The 22,557-nt window shown below is 32.1% G+C and overlaps 1 protein-coding gene across 4 annotated transcripts in view; it reads right to left on the bottom strand.

Annotated features, from left to right (window-relative positions):
• Window positions 1-188: 188 nt before the first annotated feature.
• Window positions 189-22,557, bottom strand: part of LOC124355272 (DNA topoisomerase 2-binding protein 1-A-like) — a 60,688-nt gene continuing 38,319 nt past the window's right edge. For all 4 annotated transcript variants that reach the window (XM_046806324.1, XM_046806327.1, XM_046806325.1 and 1 more), the window contains exons 21-30: window positions 18,575-18,655; window positions 15,317-15,421; window positions 12,181-12,246; window positions 11,983-12,038; window positions 10,800-10,909; window positions 9,257-9,333; window positions 7,576-7,635; window positions 5,792-5,992; window positions 3,594-3,829; window positions 189-680 (exon numbers count right to left, since the gene is read on the bottom strand). In XM_046806324.1, the coding sequence (XP_046662280.1) occupies window positions 482-680; window positions 3,594-3,829; window positions 5,792-5,992; window positions 7,576-7,635; window positions 9,257-9,333; window positions 10,800-10,909; window positions 11,983-12,038; window positions 12,181-12,246; window positions 15,317-15,421; window positions 18,575-18,655 (1,191 nt within the window). In that variant the 3' untranslated portion in view covers window positions 189-481. The remainder of the gene's footprint in view (window positions 681-3,593; window positions 3,830-5,791; window positions 5,993-7,575; window positions 7,636-9,256; window positions 9,334-10,799; window positions 10,910-11,982; window positions 12,039-12,180; window positions 12,247-15,316; window positions 15,422-18,574; window positions 18,656-22,557) is intronic.

Below are 22,557 nucleotides of genomic sequence, written 5' to 3'. Positions count from 1 at the left end.
TTTTTTAGTTCATTACTCAATTATCAGGCAATGAAGGGAGGTTTTTAATATTTAAAATATAATATTTTCAAATAAAATAACAAAGTAAAGCATTACTAAGATTACATAAAAGAATGCTAAACTTATAAAATAATAATATAATTAAAGTTTATTGAAAATTTGGAACAATATTGTTATATAAAAAAACGTCAAGTAGAATGACATTTTATTTGGTCCCAGTAATAAAACTACATACATTTATGAAAGTTTTTAAAAATTCTTTAGCATTTACATTTCTATATCCAGACACCACACTGGTACCATTTTGACTCAAATATTATAAATTCTGGTCTAATAGTGTCTTTTGATAATAAATTTAAAAGTGCAATTATATTAGTTTTTTATACAATTTTGGCAATGCTATACAAGAAATTGAATTCAACAAACTGACACTTATCACAATAACTGTTACTGTGCTGTCAAAATGACATGAGGCTTATCATCAATGTCCTTTACTGAGCCTCCTGTATTCTGCGATTAGACTATCCTCTGTGCTTGGGGGAGGAAATTTTGTGAGTAAGTCACTTAGAAACACTGGTGGAAGGCAGGGAACTTTGTAAGCAATAAACTTTGACAATGGAACAGGCATTGTTGCTATCCTCTTTTCTTCTACAAAACAATGAGTTGCCTCTGCCACATTCCTGAAACAATAAGTGTTTATATCATTTGAATGGTTATTAATAGTATCTTTTAACATGAGACATCTCATATAAATATACAACTACAAATAAGGCTGTAAGAGCGTTTGAAGTGTAACATTGTTCTAATGATGCTAAAATCAAGATAGCTGCCAGTACAGTCCACTCTTATTGGTATTCCCTACTGAAAAATAACAAATCTTAACAAAGTATATTTTCTTGTTTTATGATTTATTAAAGGAATCATAAAAACAACATACAGCATAATATCTCTTTTTATCATTGAAAAAAAATATTTGAAGTGGAGCAGGAGACAGTCAGCGAGAACCAGACTGTAGCCATTGTGCCTCAGATGTGACATTCACTAATAATTATTATTAACTCTGCTCCTTCCTGTTAGAATGTAAAATTTACTCAATATATAATTTTATATCGTTATGCTACACACTTTACACTATTTTTCCTCTTTAAAAACAGGTATAAACAATATAAGCTCTTTTTACAAACAATATGTTGATGTCATTTGTCAGCTGATTGTTTTGTTTGCTTACAAATGTTCTCAGTTATACTAGTTATGAAGTTATTCAATATTAGTAATCTCCCTGAGAGCATAAAAAAATGTCAACAACCCAACCCTGTTTAAAGCTCGTTTTAAGTACCTTTTAGTGTCTGAAGTGTTTTACTCTGTAGATGAGTTCATGTTACGCCGCTGGGACCACTAACTTTTTGTAACTTAGTACCGATGCTGAAGCCATGTATGAATGAATCTTAGAATAGTAAACTGCAGGATTTTTAGCTTTATTTATTGACATTTGCAAATGCAATGTAAAATTGTTGGAAAGCAATAAAAATATGATTGATTGATTGTAGAAAGCTGGCAGGAGGTGGAGTGAAAATATAGGCCTGAGTTAATTTATCATAGATATTTAGTGATAATATACAAATATGGTCTTTTCTGTTTCACGTTAGTGATTTACTAGGTCTACACGTGTACAATATAATATATATATATATATATATATATATATAAAATATTATATTATAAAAACACCATTCATGGACTACAAGTACCTACCTATAGAGTATGTTATTTTCCTCTATAAGTTAGCTAATAAATTACTAGTATAAACTTTAAACGTTGATTTCTCTAACTTTTAAATTATGATGTTTATCAGAAATTTTCTAACTTTTTAACTATTATAGCTATAGCAATTAAACCTTTACCACTCATGAATTATAATACAATGCAAGTTTTTGTACATGTAAGTTAAATAAAAATAAATTTCATAGACATTTTAAAAATAGTTATTTGTAATACTATAACTTGTAAAGTATTTAATAAATAAAAATGGGCATGCACAAAAAGTCAGTTCTTTTAATGCACTTTAAAATAAAATATCAAGTACTAAAATTGGTTCAGTAGTTAAAAAGTTATAAAAAATTAAATATCCAAAGTTTTTTTCTAAAAATATCCTCAAAATTCTCCAAGTATATAAACTAGATTTTTTTAAAAATTTGAACAGTATTTAACATTATTCTAGGATCAAATGAACCCTAAAAACTATAAATCATAATTATTAATGCCAGTAGGGAATCCCTTTAAGTAGTGACAATTGGGGCAAACTTACAAAACTATTCAAAAACTTACTAGTTAGTAAAGTACGTAATTATACTGATATTTTATTCTAAAACTGAGCTTACAATAATTCTTACCCACTTTTTACAACAATTTGCTAAAGTATTCTTGCAACTGGCAATTAGTTAATTACCCAACAGCTAAATTGTCTATTTGTGTAAGGCCAACACTTTTTATGGATGATAATTAGAGATAAAAATTAAAATGCTGTTGATAATGTTTAAGGTAAAGTTTCAGAAAATTGTAAAACTCAGTGTCAACATCATCTATTATTCTATTTTGTATTATGTGTGTAGAGCAGTTTTATTCCTTAGCTAGTTTCTTTACATCTATAAAAAATAACAATATTTCTAACATTTATATTTTGAGTTCTTTCATTCTGCACTACTGAATATACTCAATAAATAAATAACTAAGGATTTTATGAAAAGAAAATTTTGAACATGTTAATTTTGTATATTTAAAGAAATTTTATCTTTATACATGTCACAGGGGACATTTGATACAGAACTGAATTTTGATGTATGAAATGAAAAGTGCAGTAAGGTAGCAAATATAGAACATAGGAACAGTCTCTTTCTAACATATCTTGGAAATATGCTTAGGATTTATTATTTAATATAAATACTAAAAGTAAAGTCATATTTTTATATTATTTTGTTGCCTCTTTATCTTTAATAAGACTAAAATATTACAGGATAACAATTAGTAAGACTATATAAATTATTTGTGTAACGTCTTTCAATGAAATGCAAATATAATGTTGCTCAAAGATTCCAGATGTGTCAAAGGGGACCTGACCCATTCTTTGCTAGTAAGCACATCCCTTGGTTATTTGGAAGCCTGTAAGGCCTTATACTTTGATATCAGTTCAAATCAATTAATAATATATAATCAACTAAAATGCAATTGACATTAAAGGGACCCTCTTAAAAATGACTTTAAAAAACTAAAATGCAGTAAAGTTGGCCCTGACAATAACAAATGGAGTAGAAAGTAGATTCCAAAAATATTTATTATTTCTGGAATTTACAATTTTAAATCGGAAAAACAAATTTCACAAAACTATTTGACTGTTAAAAATATTGTCGATTGTACAAAGTTTAGCATGGATCGTTCTATCATAAACATTTCATAAGCTGAATAGAAACAGTCCCGTCTATTAGCCACAATTCATCTGATTACCACCATCTGTGAATTTGAAATTTTGTTATTAAGAAAGGAATAAGTTCAACACCTGTAATAATGTCTATATAAAATTGACAAGAGCAGACACTCACGTGGCAGATATAGTTTGTCCACTGCCAGCCTCTATGAACCGCTTGTAACTGTCGAACTTGCTAGCACTCGCTAGGAGTATGGCCCTCATACCGCTGAAGGCCCCACCACCTCGCTCTGCGAGTTGTCGCCGCCACCGCACTGCCGCCTGTGCGAGCTGCTCCGACAGACTGCCAGGCTCTAGTCTCGGCAAAACCTTGGCATTGTCAGGATTACCCCACTCGTAGTTGAGTTCCTCCTACAGGAACACACTCATTTGGTGAGGAAATTTTATCTGGACTAACTTCACAAAATGCACTAATGTCCTCTAAAATGATAAATTTTGTTATGTAATAATAGGTACATTTCAAACAACTTAATCTGAAAATTGACAGGATTTTTACAATAAAAATGCAAACAAACCTCTATAATCATTATAAACCAAACCACAAACAAAAATATTTCTTTAATTACAATATGGAGGTAAAACTGTTTTCACATAATAAATCCATACAAATTACTGACTGCCAGAAATATAAATAACTGAAACATTTTTCTGACAAATTTGGAATCAATCTATGTCACAAAGAGCAGTGGACATCCAAATATTGCTTTCCACTTGTGTGTATCCTTATTGGAAAACAGCTATTTGAAACATGAATGTACTGGTCATAACCCCAAACTAGGATTACTAAGCAAAGCTGAGTCCACAAAAGTACAAACAATTCACTTCTTGACCACTCTCAGAGTGGGAAATCACTGTAGTGAATAGCTAACGACAACCTTTACTTAACTAAAGAGATGCTGAGGTTTCAAAGTGCTTCTGTTTTCTAGATAAGGTCATAAGTGAATGTCTCCACCAAACGTCCTTGGTCCTAACGACCTTTAGTGAGAATTATGAGTTTAGCTTGATTTCACCTTCCGCTTTTTACAGTGTCGGAAATCTGACATTGTCACAAACTTTGACTTCTGGAATCTGTAGCCCCATCCGTTTAAAGAGAACAAAAAAAAATTGACGTCAAAGTTCAAGATAAACTCTGCATCGTTTTGACATCGGAGACACTTAGACTACATGAAGTCTATCTGGTTTCCCAGCAGCCACCCAGCACAATCTAATTGAAAAGGTGAAACTCAAGTCAGAGTTTTCCGATTATCTTCCATAACTAACTACCTTGGTATTAATGTGTTTAACTCATCAGGCCACTTACTACTTACTTGTGGCCCTAACAGATGTCTCACAAAACTCTCATAGAATCAAGGTTATTGGCACAATGCAATAGTCGGCTGTGTTCCAAGTCTCTACTTTGAGATTCCATAACCATATACATCAATGATTGATTTAAACATAGCAATGTCTGTACTCTGACTCTCTAAACATCTGTATTTAAATCCAATTGTTAAACACTTCCAATTTTTACCAACTTTAAGATTATACATTTTTGATTGGTTATATATTTTTCTTTCACAATAAATAAAATATTAAACAATTTGTAATTTAAACAATAATTTTACTGCTTTAACATTTAAACAAAAAAAGAAAATCTTGAAAGAATTGTTACTTGCTAAATATATTTACTTTTAAGTTTTGTTTGCTGTACATTTTAATATCTTATAATAAACAAAATATTTTATTTCAAAGATCATTTCTTTACTAGTATATTTCCCCATACATGAAAATTTAATTCCAAGTAGGTCTCTAGTATCATAATAGAGAATAATTTCCATATGTTTTTGTTTGGCACCACTGACACTTGGATGGTAAAACAACTGCAAATAATGTTCTTATGTACGGTATAATGTGCTACAAATTGTGAAAAATCTATTTAGTTCTTTATTTCACTAAGAAGTAATGGCACACATTCCAACCACATCTGGGTTATGATTATAAATATAACAAATTTAGAAGTAACCCACTTATAATGGTCGGCCATGTTTAACTTGAAAATATCAAAGGCCATTCAGTGTAGCCCGGCGGCAGACATACCAGACGTGATAATAACTCATCAGTCAGACAGAGAAAGATGCAACTCGAACTGTATTGTAAGATTGGCTAGGGTACAACGATTGTGAAATTGATGCCAAGCTAAAGAAGATTTTGGAAGCATGGTTTAACTCAAACACTACAGAACAGAGCAATAAAATAAATATCTTGAGGTACAAACACCAGTAATTATTAATTATGCTTGCAATATCAAGACTAGGAACATTAGCCACAACTGACCGGCATGTACTGCTTGTGCTGGACCATGAGATCTATGTACGAGGTGTGTAGTATCCACTTGCCAGCTGCCATACTACACAACAGCTTCTCACTGCGCAGAGGCTCGTCGACTATGAGATGAGTCGTCTCAGCGTCATAACGATCTGATGTTAACACCGTCTCTCCCAGCTGTCTCAGCTTCTCCTCATACTTCTCTTTCTCCTGCTCACAAAAAAGTATAAACTGAATTCAGTTTTGATGAAGCTATAGAGTTAGCTGACTATGCACTACGTTATGGTGTCATATATGCAACAAACTGGCGTCCCTTTTAACAGCCTTTCTCTCTTATTCAGGAGCCAAATCTTCTTTCTCACACCTTTGCTAAGTGCCCTATAAGGTGAGATTTTATCCAGCTATGTTTATCACTTTAAGAGTCACTCCAGAGACTCTTTAATAAAAATCTCTGTTAAAAATTTGTTTAAAAGTCTTTCTCTTGTCATTTTACACATCAATAACTACATTCAGCATTAATCACGGTAAACACAACAAATCGATTGGCAACATAATAACAACAGAATTGTATACAAATAGAATTAGAATCAGCTGATCACTTGGAACTACTGATTGAACACTGTCATGTGGTGGTAAATTGGAACTGAAAAAAATAAACGAAATAGTAACTGCAATCTAGTGGTAACGACTACGTATTCAGGCAAGAGATTATTTATCATGAAACATTACTGTGAATACTATTTAGGCCGATAGTGCTTCCTGTGTGGCTATCGATATTACTGCAGGTGACACGTAACATGCTCCTGACTGCTGTGGGGTTACTAGTCAGTCAGAGCTAAAGACAATGACAGATACCAGTTCTTACAACATATTGTTTCTACTGTTGTAAAACTTTTTGTAAAAGATTACAAATGTTTTGTTATCCTTTAAAGCATCCAGCATAGAACAGCAGCATTTGAACGCCTCCCTTCTCAAGCTGGGATCAAATTCATTAACAATCTCCCTGAAACACTAAATTTAGAAACAAATCCAAAAAAAATTTAAAACCCAATTAAAACACTACCTGGTGTCTTGTGCTTTTTACTCAGTTGGCGAGTTCATGGAGCACACTTGGGATTGATATTCGCGGCGGTGTTGCAATCCTGGGGGTTGATCCCACGAATTATGAATTTTGTTTTTTTGTATGTGTATGAATGTGTGCCTGCGTGCAACTGTATGGAAAGTCGAGTGAATGGATTTAGTTTTTAAGATAAATACTGTAAAAAATTGGTATTATTGACTATTGCAATACAATGTAATATATATTGTCAACGCAATAAAATATATTCTATTCTATTCTATTGATCATTGGTGATGGACTTGAAACAAAGATCCTCTCCATGCCTTTCATTTATTCTATATCTTCTGTTCTTTCTTCCGTCATCACAATAAGATCTATATCTTTATTACTAAATTACTTCATAAGATACTATAATGTATTAAAAGTTTTCAGTTACAACTTTATATTGGGTGTCAAGGCATTTGCATCCAAATCATAGCATTCTTGAGCTAAATTAATTATGATATTTATATTAAACACAATCTTTTATATGGATAGATTACAGATATAGATATAGATTACTCCCATTACAGTTAATACAGTAGTCCTTTTTGCTTGTTATCTTTATAATATTTTCTGTATGCTATTGAGAGAATAAAATTGTGAAGTAGCTGAACAACAGAAGTTAAATATAATCTAAAACAACTATCAAATGGTGCATTACTACTTAAAATCAAAAGATTTGTTTACTTACAACAACACTAGACAGCGCAAACCTCCTCGGTCTATCAGCAGTTGAGGACTTATTCTGTATCTGCAAAAACATTACATATCATTACTATTTTAAATCTTAATTTTGATTTTTGATTGATTCCTGAAACCTATTTCAACTAAAATTTTTTTTCAAATCATCAATTTATTTAACCTGAATTAAATACTTCTGAGTTATTCAAAGTTAAGATATCACTTAAATACTTGATATTGAGGCAAATTCATAACCAATATCTTAAAAATGTTATGTGTTTCTTTGCCTTCCCATATTTGTTTATTCGTAGTTCTCTTGGACACATCCACTCTGTCACGACACATTCCCACATTAAGTCATCCTTATTGCACAATATACATTCACAAATGAACTGTTGCATTGTCAACATACCTAAAAACTAGTGTAAGAATTAAATAAAATTCAATATGATAAATAAATACATAAATAGATGAATTACATACAGAACTATCTCAGACGAATATTTTTTTGTCTAAGAGCAGTAAGTGTTTTGCTTGAAAAATAAATAAGCAACCTAATTTATAAGTTGTAGATTTTTATGACATGTGCATCACGGCATATGTTGTCATAACTAACTTTAAAAATTAAATAGGCACATTTTAATTGGAAATTTTAAAAAATCTTATATGAATTTTATGTAAATAACTTAAAAACTAATTGGATTCATTTTTAGCCAGACAACAACGGAAACCAAACAAAGTTTCTTTTACCACAACAATCACATGCAAACAGATGTATTAACATAAAATAATTACATAATGCAGCTATGATGAGAAGGACTGAGTCAATGGAAATATTGAGTTTAGTTTAATTTAATTTTATCTTCTGCTTAGTGCATCATCTGAGATCTGAAACTGTCCCAGACTTGACCATGGTATCTGAGTTCACATCCGTCTGAAGGAATTCAGCAAGACTGAGAATGTAGAGCATCTTGGCAATACTACTTAATACTAACCGTGTTTTCAGTATTCAATATGTACTGTCAGCAACATGATGAGTTCTTAAATGTTTTGTGTTGTATACTTTCAACATCAAAGTCACAAACTAGAAAAGAGCTCCGACTGGTTTACTCAGCAGACACCCATTGTAATCTCCCTGAATGTATGTCACTTCAGCAAGGAGACTGCTGCAAACATAATCTGTGACTTCAAAGTAATTGCCATGGCTGGGTACCTTCAGGTCACATTTCCAGATCACTGTCTAGCATTTCACTATCTTCAGAATCATCTAATTCATTCAAGTTATTAAATGAGAAGGTCTCTGTCATGATCAAATACCAATAAACACCTATCAATAACAGGAAAGTAACTACTGAAATGATAATACAGAGAAAGTATGACTGGAAACCAGTATTCAGGTTGCGTGCACTACCCAGCGCTACCGAATAAGTGTTACTTCGCTCGCCAGGACAGACAGGCAATACTAGTTTCCCAGTAGTGCCTCAGCAAATGTGTTAAACTCTGCCCAAACCAGATAATTTTGACTCAAATCAAATGTAGGAGGGGACTAAGTTGATAGTTTTGAGTTTACGTCAGTTATCTTGTGTCTGTTATCAAAACCAAAAAGCTTTAAAACATTCTTGTGTTATGTAAGAGGTTAATTTTTGCAGATTATATTCTAAATAAACTAATTTCCAACACATTACACATACCTTGGCTCTCTCTGCAGACTCCACGGGGTCTTCCCAGTCTGTCACTGGTTGTGAATCTGTCACTAGCCCTACTGTCACTGTCAACACAAACAGAACATTCATTTACTGCTTTATTTAAAAATAATTTTTATACAAAGAGCTTACAAATTGCATATTATAACTTTTAAAAAAATGATTCTTTTACTCAGAACAACGTTTCATATACAATTTTTACTTGTCTAAGAGCCGCAAGTGTGTGGCTTGAAAAATAAATAACCATCCAACAACAAATGTACTGTTTAAATTAAAAGTTATAGATTTTTATGACACGTGCATTATTATGGTAATATAATCATAACTAACTTCAAAATTACACACAACACAATTTTTAATTGGAAAATTTTAAAAGTAGTATATAAACTTTTATTTAAGTAACTTAAAAAATAATTTATACTTTTGAAATTTGAGATCTGGCTGAAAATTAATTGGACTCATTTTCTAGCCAGAAAACAACGAAGATCAAACAAAAAGATCCAATGCTACACTGCAGTGTTACATGAAAACTCCCTCTCCTTCCCCACCAGTTGATTGTTCAGTGAGGCCGTGACCTTCATTTGTGTCAGACAGATGCCTATCTGAAAAATGCTAAGAGTATTGAAAGAGCAATGAATTAATGAGAGCAGAGGCTCACTCTTCATTGAAATAAGTGTATGATAAGTGTATGGTCTTGAAAGTTTTTCACAAACTCAAGTTTTTGAGTGGTCTACAGGCTTTAGGTTGAAGATGCCTTAAGCTTACGGCAATCCTCAACACCAACAACGAAGGAAAAGATTTTAAAAATTGAAGATTCAATCGGAAAAGAACGTCGATTGAGTATTAGTGTGGTTGCTGACATTGTAAGAATTAATAAAGACATAATCGGCATATTTTGCATGAACATTTTACAAGGGCTGTTTTTTTTTAACCTCTGATGTCATGCCATGACGGCCAGCACGTGGCAGGTCCGCGGTGTGCGCAGTAGTGGATTGGGCATATCCTCGCTACATTTGTCACTGTGGAGTTCAAGTAACTAGTTTGCACTGAGATGCAGTCACATAAACATGGTCGCCTCTATTGATTCTCCTGATAAATGTGAGTTAAGGACTTTTATTCCTTTCCTGCAAGCAGAAGGAACTAGTGTAGCTGAAATCCTTGGAGAATGTGCCATGTTTACAGAGAAAGCATTGAATGATGGTGTTGTACATGAGTGATGTAGAAAGCCAAAGATGTTGACGACATCCACAAAAATCACCAAATGGCTTCAACTTTGACATTTCTCATCAATTGATCCTTGATTTGTCATTCGAACATTTTTAAACTTTTGACCCAATTCACGCACATCATCCACTCCATTTTACTTTTTCTCTTATAAAGATTTTATGATAACAACTTGTTGATATGAGCACTTTTCCCAATATATCTCCTCTATCTCTTATTTAAAAAATTCTTTTTCTAGAGTTATGTTGCTAATAATGTAGTAGAAATAAGAAAGCAAATGTATTATAAGAACAGTTTAGTAGCATACCTGGCTTGTCTGGCACTATTGGCTGGTGCACCAGCTCCCGCTGTGGCAAGGGTTGTTCCTCCGGTTTAGTGCCAGGAGTACTCAGCCTCTTGTGTAACTTTCCCAAAATCCTGTCCAACAAAGTCCGTGATCAGAAATAAATTTATGTGTTGTTCAAAAGCTGAAAAAGTAACCAGAAGTTTCTTGTCTGTGCCATAAATCCAAATAAAAGTTTGAAATGAATATGTAAATTTAAATATGTAAATAATGTAAATAAATGAAGTTTGAATTTATTTACATAAAAAAATTTAAGCCACATTTTAAATTTTACAATGGAAAATTTTAAGATATAAAGAAATTTTATTAATAATATTTATGTTACAAACACTATGTTTTAAGGCATGCACAAAAAACTTAAAAACAATAAATTTTCTAATGTCTTAATAATGTCAAATAGGTTTATAACCAGCTTTTATACTATTTTCTCTGTATCTTTTTAGTCATAATTTACACTGATTTTCTGTGGCTTGTCATCTGTAGAACAGTAAAATAGTAAACACAATCGTCTCATTATATTTCATATTTGTTAGTAATTAATCGCTAGACATGATATTTATGGTTTGCATGTGGTATTAGAAAGAAACGCTTAGCGATTGTGTAAACTGGTGCAAGAAATACATCTAAACACATCTTAAGTGGAGAAGTTTTTTTTGAAATAAATATCTATTATGATGAAAATTCTGGTAGTGATTAAAACGATTAGTACTGTTTTGGCTTGTAGGCTTGCAATTACTTTTGAGCATTTTGCACCATTATAAGCTTCTAAATTGTATCCTTTATTTAGTTGGAAATGTATTATATAAACAATAATGTCAAATATTGATTTAACTCATATTAAATAAGTTATTAGCAGGCTAATTATTTTAACTTGTGTAAAAATGAAGAAAGTAATTTTGAAAATAGTGTCATTTTCTATTCTAAAGTATAGCCTATCTGCTCCAAAAATGACAAAAAAGAAGAATAAATCTCTCTTTGGGAACACGACTACTGTGAAAAAATCAACCTGTTAAAAAAATGTTAAAAGCAGACTATTTTTGATACTACAAGTGCCATCTTGTGGATTTTTAAATGAATTATTTTTTATGAACAATCGTGATAAACAAAGAGTTGATTGTATTACAGACAGAAATACCACATTACTTACGTGGAAACTCTTTCGTTGGGAAGTGGTTTCTTGACCATCTGGGATTTTTCATCTAGCTGGAAACAAAATCTTCAATTCAAATAAAGGACAGTATTATAGCATCAATAATGAAAAAATTTGTAAGAGTGGACTTAGCTTATATCAATTTTATTTGTTCAAGTACATTTTGCTGTCAAAATAAAATAAGTTGGTATTTACCTCTGACTGGTTGTCACTTTTCGATTCTTTAACCAAGCTTGTGTTCTGAGGTTGTGGCGGTGGCATCTGTTAAACAAAAAAAGTTGCATTATTAATAAAAATAAAATTATAAATCCAGAAGTGAAATAAAGATATTTATATTGCATATAGTTAATTGATTTTCTAAAGTGTACATTTTTAGGAAAAATAAATTTTTTTTAATATAAAAAAACAGATTTCACGTATTGTTGAATATAACTGAAATTGCACATTGCTGGCTCCCTGTGTTATTAAAACTATGATACAATTGTGTTTATTCTGTGTTCCAATTTCTCATGACCTATACTTGAAGAAAATTGATTTTCTTTTGACATTAACAGGAAAAATAATAGTTTTAATATTAATTTTAAACTTCTCTCTTTCATATAATCGTACTTCAAATGACCCAAAAACATTAAAATTAAAACAATGAAATTGAAATACAAGAAATGTGTATACATAGTTTGAAATTTAAGTTTGAAATGATTTACTTTGTTTTATTACCAATTAACAGGAAATTCAACATAACCTAATACAGTTGAGATTTTGAATTGTCTATAGTAGTATCAATACTGTATTACTTAGTTAGGAAAATAATAAATTGAATACTATGCAGTGTTTAAATGATTAATTTTTTATTATAACATAAAATATAATTCCTAACCAATGTTGTGTAATTTCAGTGTTATAGTTTAATAAGCAATCAGGCTTGCTTACTGTGTGGCGCTGAGTTAAATATGAATTATTCTTCCAACTATAGGAAACTATACATTTTTGCTACTCATGGAATAAAGTACATGTGAACTGTAAGTCTTATAAATGGTTAAAATGGCAAAGATAATTTTGTAAATGATAAAGTCATACATTTACTAAAGGATTTGATTTGAAATTCATCAATATCTTTTTAATATCACATTGAGTAATCTGTATGCAATGTCAGTCCAAATGCAAATTACTGCTCCTATAATAATAACAACAATACTTTCAAGTAGTAATGAAAAATCAGTAATACAAATATACTACTTCTAAAATAGTCTCAACTATTATATGTAAATATTTCTGTCTACACATATATTGTGCAATACAACATTTTAATTATTTTTTTTCTCAAAATAAGATTTAAAATGTATGTAGAATTAAAAATGATAAATTAAGTTTATACAGAAATTAATAGAAAGAAACTTTTAAAAATTTTGAATTTATAATCATATTATTAAGTGATTATTTCTAAATAGTTATCCTCAACAATGATAAAGAAATAATAATCTTCATAAATAAATACAATTATAAGTATAATATTAAACCACAAACTTCTCAAAACAGAAGTGATTTTAAGTAGGTATTTTGATTGCAAAATTTTTTGTGTCAGGAAATATATTGTTCTAATGAATATTTTGTTAGTTATATTAACAACAGTAATAAATTTATTTTGAAAACTCACATAAACTTTATACAGATAAACACCAGAGTTAACAGACACACAGACAAAAGTTGCGTCCATGCCGGCGAAGTGATGAAAGGATGAATGAATGAAAGAAGCACGAGCCAGAGATTGGTTGCATCACTTGAGGTAACCTAACCTCTCTGTCTCTATCTCTCTCTCTCACTCTCGCACACTAATGATCTACCAATACTACTTTCTGTCTCTCTCTCTCTCTCCCACAACACTGCTATTCCACAGATGAAGTAAGCACTAGATTTCCTCCTTTGTTTCCTTGTGGAAATACCATATTGTTAATATGAGAATAATGATTTATGAGCAAATTAAATTATCAAAAGTACTAAAATCTTTATACATACTTATATTTGACTTGAATTATGAACATAAGACACCAAGATACGTACATCCATACGTATTATAAGTTGAACATTAATGGAGGCCGATTATGAGGTATTTTACCAGCCAGTATTTACTGGTTGTTAGCGAGTATCATTAATAAATACCTCAATGATTGATGGCAACTAAGGGAGTCAGTTTCATGTAATTACATAGGAGTCCTACAGTTTCTAGTCTTAGGCTGAAATTCAGCTTCTAATACCAAATCCCTTTAATTCATTTATCTGAACATCTTTACGAGAAGGCTTGGCAGAATTAGTGTGAATTTCAGGGTACACAGTGAAATTTATTCCAACAGAATTCTACCACCCATAGCTGGATTACAGGAAACAACTTTAAATTTTAACAATTTATTTTGTTCACTTTTAGTTGAGATACAAATTTTGTGCGCTTTCAGAATCCATGTCCAACATAAAGCAATACTTTGTATTACAGTATTGGTAGCAAATCCATTACTATTTGAATTTTACAAAAGTTTATTTTAACTAATTATCTGAAAAAATAAAACTTTGACATACAATAAACAGTTGTTTCTGTTAGGCTTGACAAGTCAACAGTTGCAATTTTTTTTTAATATGGCACCTTCATGACACTGAATTTTAATTTTATGATGATGATGAAAGATCTCAAAGACTGGTTGCACTATACCACCAAAAGCCCAAATCCATAGGAGATTACAAGGAACAAAGCCATATTAAGCTGTCATCAGAACCTGAATAGGACAATATTTGCCTAGAAACCTTAAAACATAAATACCTGAGACTAATTTAGAGTACATTTGGTAAATGTGAATATTCCATATCAAAAATCAAAATGAATTCCAAGGAATTTCATGGAGTAGAGACTTCTATGAGCAAACACGATGGCACACTCATTCACGAAGTCTACCAAATGCAGATAAAAAATTAAGAACATTGAATTTTAGAGAATTTGTTATTAGATTGAGCCTACGCAAACATTGAATATACTTGTTGATTGCTACAAAGGTGTCTTGTTCTAACTTAAAGTTGTTCTTTTACTGAAGTAAAGAATTGTATTACCAGTTTACTGCACAATTCTTCTATAAAATAATGATTTGTATATCATCAATATAATCAGGAAGATACTTAGATCGAAAATGGTTCCTTGAGGATCTCTATAACTTATTTTAAATGCATTTGAAACATGATTTGAAATTGGGATGAATATAGATCTGTGACTTAGAAGTATATATACATGGAACTAAAAAATAGCCTCTGACACTGATAGAAAAAAATCCTTTAGAAATAATGTGCTCCCCACCTTGGAAGCGCTTAAGGGTGTGCAACTTGAAGTCCTGAAATCACCAGCAGTTGGGGTGGCTCTGCCATACGACAATTTCCTCGGTTGGAAGTTCTCACAGTTTTGCTGGAAACATATAAAACATAAATACATTGCACTGAATCATAATAAAAACAGAATATACTTGTACAGTATAAAAGTAGATAAATTACTTATTTTAGTATTCTAAAATGGTTATGCATTTTGTATAACCAAGATGGTCATAACAATTTATGATTTTCACTTTATTTGATTGTTAAGTAGAAGATAAATTATCAGAGTCCTAACTATACAAGCCATCAGCTTCATTTATTGATATTTAAAACAATATCAAAATATTATCTATGTGTACGTACTCAAAATTAATCTCTTTAATTTTTTTGTTATACAAATATATTTTATTCTACAGATAACATACATAAAACTTAGGATATTGTGTAATTCAACATTGTTAAGATTTTTCTAAAAACAAATACTTTTTCGGGAATCATTTTTTTACACAGTTCTTGTAAAAAATGGCCATATTAACTTTTTAATTTAAGTAATTTAAGTTTTATTATAACAACTACACCTTTAAAATAAATCAGATAGTGTAACAGGTTGTGATGTATATTGTTTTAGTCTATAAACCTGATTTTAATTGTATAATTACACATATTTTCAAAAGGTTAATACCCTCTTTTTTGTATTTGTCTATAAATTACTGTATGCTATAAACTACTATCAATAAAATTGTAAAAAAGTAAGCCAAAGTTCATATTTTTATTTAAGTATCAATTTTCCGAAGCTGTACAAAATTAACATTTATAATTTTAGCACATTTGGGGTACATCATGTAACCAACTCTAAGCAAATCATGAATGAGCAATTAGCACTCAAAGGTTTAAAATACTTTCTTCTTGTATGTGTTTGCCTAATACACTTAATACTTGTTTTCATTGTTTATAATTCTCTATGACAATGGTTTGTTAAAGAACTAAGATCTTATTTTTCTTGTATTTTCTTTTTGCTTTGTATTTATGTGCTGTATATAATTTAAAATTGGACTAGTGAGTTATAATTGGTTAATCATACTGTTAATACCAATTCTGAAATAAAACACTTTGCAATCATTTTGAAGTACCATTACATTGGTTTGGAATTTCCATTCAGTTATTATAACAATGATCATGTATCAAAGTCCCTCTATTTCTAGACCTAGAGATGGCGGAAGTGTAACCTCAGGTGATCTGGGAGTATGGAATATACCTCTCAAAAGAATGAAAGGAGATCCTCTCTCCCAAAAAATGTTGAAAATATGAAGTTTCAAAACTGTGCTTTTGTACATTTTTGAGATACAAAGGAATGTTTCCTGTGTAAATAAAAAGTGCTTACTTTTTAGAGATAGGTACCGGAACACCATTCCAGTGGGCTTTAAGTCAAGCGCCTGTTATTGGTGATCACAAAAATAATTTTGAAAATCAACCTATGTTTTTAATAGACTCTTCGACCCTTTCAAATATTAACTTTAACCCATTGCGGATCGTATTGTTTTGGCGCGCAGGCACCAGCGGGCACGAATTAATTTACGGTAGCGGCCGCGCGAACAGCAACAAATGCACAGATTGTACTGATGGCGAGAGAAAAGAAGAGACCTGGCCCGTACCGGCGCACAGCTGTGTACTAGTGTGTTGCCGCGCGGTAATTTCAGGCGCTTCGCCCTACAGCCAACCCTGCGAATTGATTATCATAGCAATGGAACAGTGAAACAATAATGGAATTACGAAACAAGGCGCGGCAACATACTAGTAGTAGCGCCTGCAAATTTCAGATAGGCCAGAATCCAGGTCTCTTCTTTTCTCTCGCGATCAGTACAATGAATAGAGTCAATCATAGTTAATAAAACAATTATCTAACATCAACTTATAAAATATTAACTAACATAAGCATTAGTACTAGGATTACTATTATAATTTTTAAGTGTATTTCATGTACAGTTGCTGGAATAAACATTCATTCATTATAAGTTATGGTAATAAATAATAACCATACACACAACAGCCACATTGTATTGCTCGCTATTGTATACTAGAAAATTCAGCTGTGAAGGTATTGGTTCAGATGGAACATGGGCCTACTGGGGTATCCATGATGTAGGAACGATAACACGCGAGCAAGGTTCCGGGGTGGCAGGAATGATGTCTGAATCATAGTCTAAATAAAGCGGCTCGGGCGAAGCGATTACAACATCCGGACCATTGTCTAGACTAAACCCGCCAACATGTACATCTGCATCGATTAGTTGTGTCACTAACCTCAAAAGTACAACTGAGGAAAACAATACAAAAGTACAACAATAACAACTGAGGAAAACACCCAATCAGAAGCACTAAAAAGCAGAGAGAGTAAACTCACATGAATGATTTTTCAACTTCGACATACAGCTGCAATCTGTAGGATATTTATAAAACTGTTGAAAACTCTAAACATAGACCGTTGTTAAACACTCTTAGTTGACAAGTGAAGACGATCGCCCGATCTATCAGACACTAATAGAACTATTTGGAGAGAAACTTAAAAGCAGATCGCTTTTGCGACCTGAGCTCGTCATCGTGCCGTTAGGCCCGGCCGCTGCGTGACGAGCCCAGCTCGTCAGTGATCCGCAATGGATTAAACTGTATTGTTACAGTAAAATCAAACAATTAGGGATTCAACAGTTTTTATTTTAATAAAAATCCCTATCTGTTACCTTGTATTGAAAATTTATATAAACTTCTAATGTGTATTCTAGACATAGAAATACATAATTTGGACTCTATAAAGCAAAATAGCAAAATTTCCAAAAATACACACTTGGTGTTCAACTGTATTTTTGTAGCTCTACTTGTTGTTTGTAACAAAATTCTACATATTCAAATTAAAATTTTCTTGTTCCTTTATTCATTTTCAGTAAAAATATCCCATTCCCCAAAAATTATCCGTGTCCTAGGTTAGAGATTAACCAGTCTAAGTAAAGGATATGACAAAAAAACTGTCCAATCCCTAATTAAAACACAGATTGAACTATCATTATACAAATTTTAATAAGTGAATTTTGAATATTTTGAACAGCTTCTACGTAGTGTCTAAAAGATAACATTATTTTGCTATAAACAAAGAAATTATGTTTCAATCCAAATATCTTTGGATTCTAAATCAGCATTACAACTAAATATTTTTTGAATAGGTATACTCCTAATATTGATATTAAATAAAACAAACCTTTGAAGAGGACTGAGGTGTTGCATCCAACTTTTTTTTCTTTCCTGAAGCTGGAGTTTGTGTGTTCCACAAATCTTGTCTCTAAAACAAAGAGCAAACAAATCCAAAGTAGTACAAGTTACATTCATCAGATTTACATAGCAGAACATCACCATAGAGATTCAAATAAGAAAATATGCAAAATATGTTTAATAACAATGAATACCTTGGTTATCTATGACATCTGCCTGTAACTGAGTCTTATTTATATTTATTATATTTTATCAGATATATTTTCCCCTGAATACAGGCCTATAAATAGAAGTGGAAGTAGAATGCATTTATTTCCTCAAAGTACAATAAAACCCATGTACACTATTCCACAGGTTGCCACCATGACATTATATAGCGAATTACAGCGCGAGGGTGTTGAATAATGCCTGGTCACAGACAACTGAATCGAACATATATGTTTAGCAAAACGCATATCATGCAGTTGAGTTTCTTAGTACATGTTTAAATCAATGTGTGGATTGTTCTAACAGTCATTTACAATGAATTATTTAATTGTATTAATTATTACATTATCAATATATTGTAACAAATAATAAAGAAATTGAAAAATACTACACAGAAAAAATATAACTAAACACTGTTACAACAATGATGTCTAAACAAAGACATTGTGAGGAGTTGTTGTGAATTGGATGAAAATACAAATGAGCTATTAAACTATTAAACAGTGTACTGAAGTGAAGATAAATTCAAATATGTATTTTCATATTAATTTCAAAGTGCTACATACAATTTAAATTTAAATGGTTGGCAGAAAACCGCAAAAACAAAAAGTTCTGACAAATATAATTGCTGACAGTGTTAACCAGATTGTTTGTGTATTTAGCTTGCACTTACATATGTGCTGCATGTACACTATTTATCCACAATAGCCACAGTGAATCTGCTGACTTAATAACTGAAAAATTTAACATGTTATACACCATTATTACTTGCTATCTGCGTAATACAAGCAATGCTCGATAGATGATGTTTGGACACCATCCGAGCAGTATGTACCAAATACAGTGCTGCACATTTCAATCAAGTGTGTTAATAACAATTAAGTATTGAAGCTTTTGTAATATTTAAGAAAACTTGGTAAGATCTTAAAATTTAATTTATTTATAAAAATAAAATTCATTTTTTGATGTAATTTTTGAGACACATCAGGTTTGCTGCATAATTATGTAAAACAACTTTCACAACACCTTAGACCCCAAATAATCTTAATACTGGACCTTTTTATGCAGTAAAAAACTCTTTCAAAGGACGATTTCAGCACGGTACCCCAAAATAACTTTCATACGCAAGAGTGAAAAATATGTAGTTGAAATACAAGAATCTGACTATTTCACTATTAACCCTTTAAGTGCTGAAAGCAAGAAAGCCTTTACCTCTTAATAAGGCTTACCTCTTGTACCTACTGGTGAGAATAGAGTAAGCAATTATGACAAAGATATTTTCAAGTTTTTGTGCTACATAAAAAAAAATCAAGTCATGCTTGATGGCTATGATGACTTAGAAAGCTCAGTCTATTGACTAGCAAATATTGCGGCAACTAAACCTTTGAATGGAACATTTCAATAGAATCAACCCTTCCTACCATAGCTACGTTATGTGTAGAAAACTTGGTTGCTCCACCGTGCTTAGAAATCGTGTCAGAACATCGTAGTGCACTCAGTTGTGTACCTGATGAGACAATGAGACTACCACTTCACCTATTTATAGGTGTTTCTGATGTCGAAACGATGTAAATGTTTCGTTTTGAGCTTCTTTGTTGTCAACTTTCTTTGGATCTCTTCGGACAAACATGACTACAGATTCCAGGAGTCAAGTCTGAGACAGCGTCAGATAGCAGACGCTGCAATGAAAGGAATGTGAACTGGAGCTAAACTCAAAATTCAATTGAATCAACCCTTCCTACCATAGCTACGTTATGTGTAGACCTAAACCTTTGTTAGGGGAGGAGGGGGAACAAACTCTTCAGTAACTCGTTGTGATGCTGCTTTGGTCACAAACACGTCATTGACAACAAAAAAAAACTCCCATTATCAACGCAACAAATGTGATGTGGGATTGTGTCTTTCAATTAGTTTTAGTAAACAATGTTTGGATAATTTTGGCTGGGAATTGTAACAATATTCACAAAATACTGGATGGCGCAAAAAGGATGGTCGGATTTTAAATAGCTATAACTCCATCAGTTTTACAAATTAATTTTATTCAATTACGTAACTAAATGCTCCCAGGCACCCAATTACAAGAAATAACCTCCAAAATTCATGTACGGAAAATAACTTCCGGAAGATGGTGTCCTTCCTCGGTGATGCATTCCACAAGTCTTTCCTTGAAATTTTCCATCACTTTCACTACAGTTTCTTCTTGAATTGCCATAATTTCCGCACTGATTGCCTCCTGCCTCCTTCAGATCAATTAAGTTTCGGGGCTTGTTTACGTAGACTTTTGACTTTAGGTATCCCCAAAGAAAAAAATCACAGGCTGAGAGGTCAGGTGATCTATACAAGGAACCACCAGAGAGTGCAGTTGGCGGCGACCAATAGAATGGACTGGCCTGCGCGACGTTGCCACACAACTGCCGCTGCCGCCCGGCACGGCTGGCGCATTGTGGCTGATAAACCGCTGCGCTGTCACAACTAACACTGAACACTGAACATTTAAAACTTATCAGTATAATTGAAAAACAATATTTAAAATGCGTTAACAGTTTGCTATATTATATTTAAATTGCTTGTATAGTTTATTAATGTTATTACAAACTAACTATCGATTAAAACAAACAAATCGTCCCCGTCAGTTAGTCAGAGTAAAGTACTTGCTTATTTCCATACGATACAACTTTTCAGTGATTTTAAACGATTACTAAACACACACAAAATTAATATACATGTTGCTTATATTGGACACTGCATGACTTGTTGCTTGATTAAAAAATAATTAAAACAATATAACAAGATTTTAAATTTAAAATTATCGAACAATTATATTTTTAAATTATGAAGAATCAAAATTTTCCACTAAATAACTTTTAGGCCTACTATTTTAAAATGAAATACGTTAAAAAGCATGATTGACTTAATAATATTCTTACCTTTGCACTTGTATATTATTTATTCGCTCTCAGGCGGCAATATCGTAGCCAAAACCTCGGAGTCTTCTTCATGTTCACTTTCTGCCTCACTGCTACTCGTGTCAGAATTGTCTGCTAAGTTTATAATTATTTGATCTACAACACTTGTGCGGATGCATTCCTTTTCAAAATCAGCTTGCTGCAAGGCTTCTGCGTGCTGAACTCTTGATTGCCAGTCTTCTTTAGTCACTTTGTCCAGAGCATCATGAACAAGTTTCTCAACGTCGGTTATTTTAAATGTCTTATTATTACGTGCTACCTCTCCCTTCACTTGAGCCCATACCATTTCAATGGGATTGTACTGGCAGTGATAAGGAGGGAGCCTGACAGCTGTATGTCCCATTTCATTGGCTAATACGTCGAGTTCATAAGTTTTTTGTTGGGTTTTATATGGGAGAACCCTCATTATAAGTTCTGGTTCAGTTTCTTTCATACAGTATTGTATGTTTTTTCGAGACAGCAAATTTTGAATCTCTTCCTTTCTCCACGATGAATTTGGAATTTTCTCGGCGAGTACTGAGTGGTATGGAGCATTATCCATAACGATGATCGAGCCTTCTTCCAAAATGCATAGCAAATTTTTTAAAACCATTTTCTAAACGATTCAGCGTTCATTTCATCGTGATAGTCCGAACTGGATGATGTCTTAGACCGAAAAAACCCACTTACATTCTTGCAAAAACCCATCTTTTGCCGAACCGACATGACAAATTATTAATCTTCTACCTTTGGCCGAGAGGAACCTTTAGTCCACCAGACTCAGTCGTATCCTGCCATATGTATTTTCGAGTATGGTTTT

This window comes from Homalodisca vitripennis, chromosome 2, assembly GCF_021130785.1.
Source record: "Homalodisca vitripennis isolate AUS2020 chromosome 2, UT_GWSS_2.1, whole genome shotgun sequence".
Taxonomy (NCBI): Eukaryota; Metazoa; Arthropoda; class Insecta; order Hemiptera; family Cicadellidae; genus Homalodisca; species Homalodisca vitripennis.
Note: the sequence above shows the minus strand (reverse complement) of the source record. Positions and strands in the feature narration are given on the sequence as shown.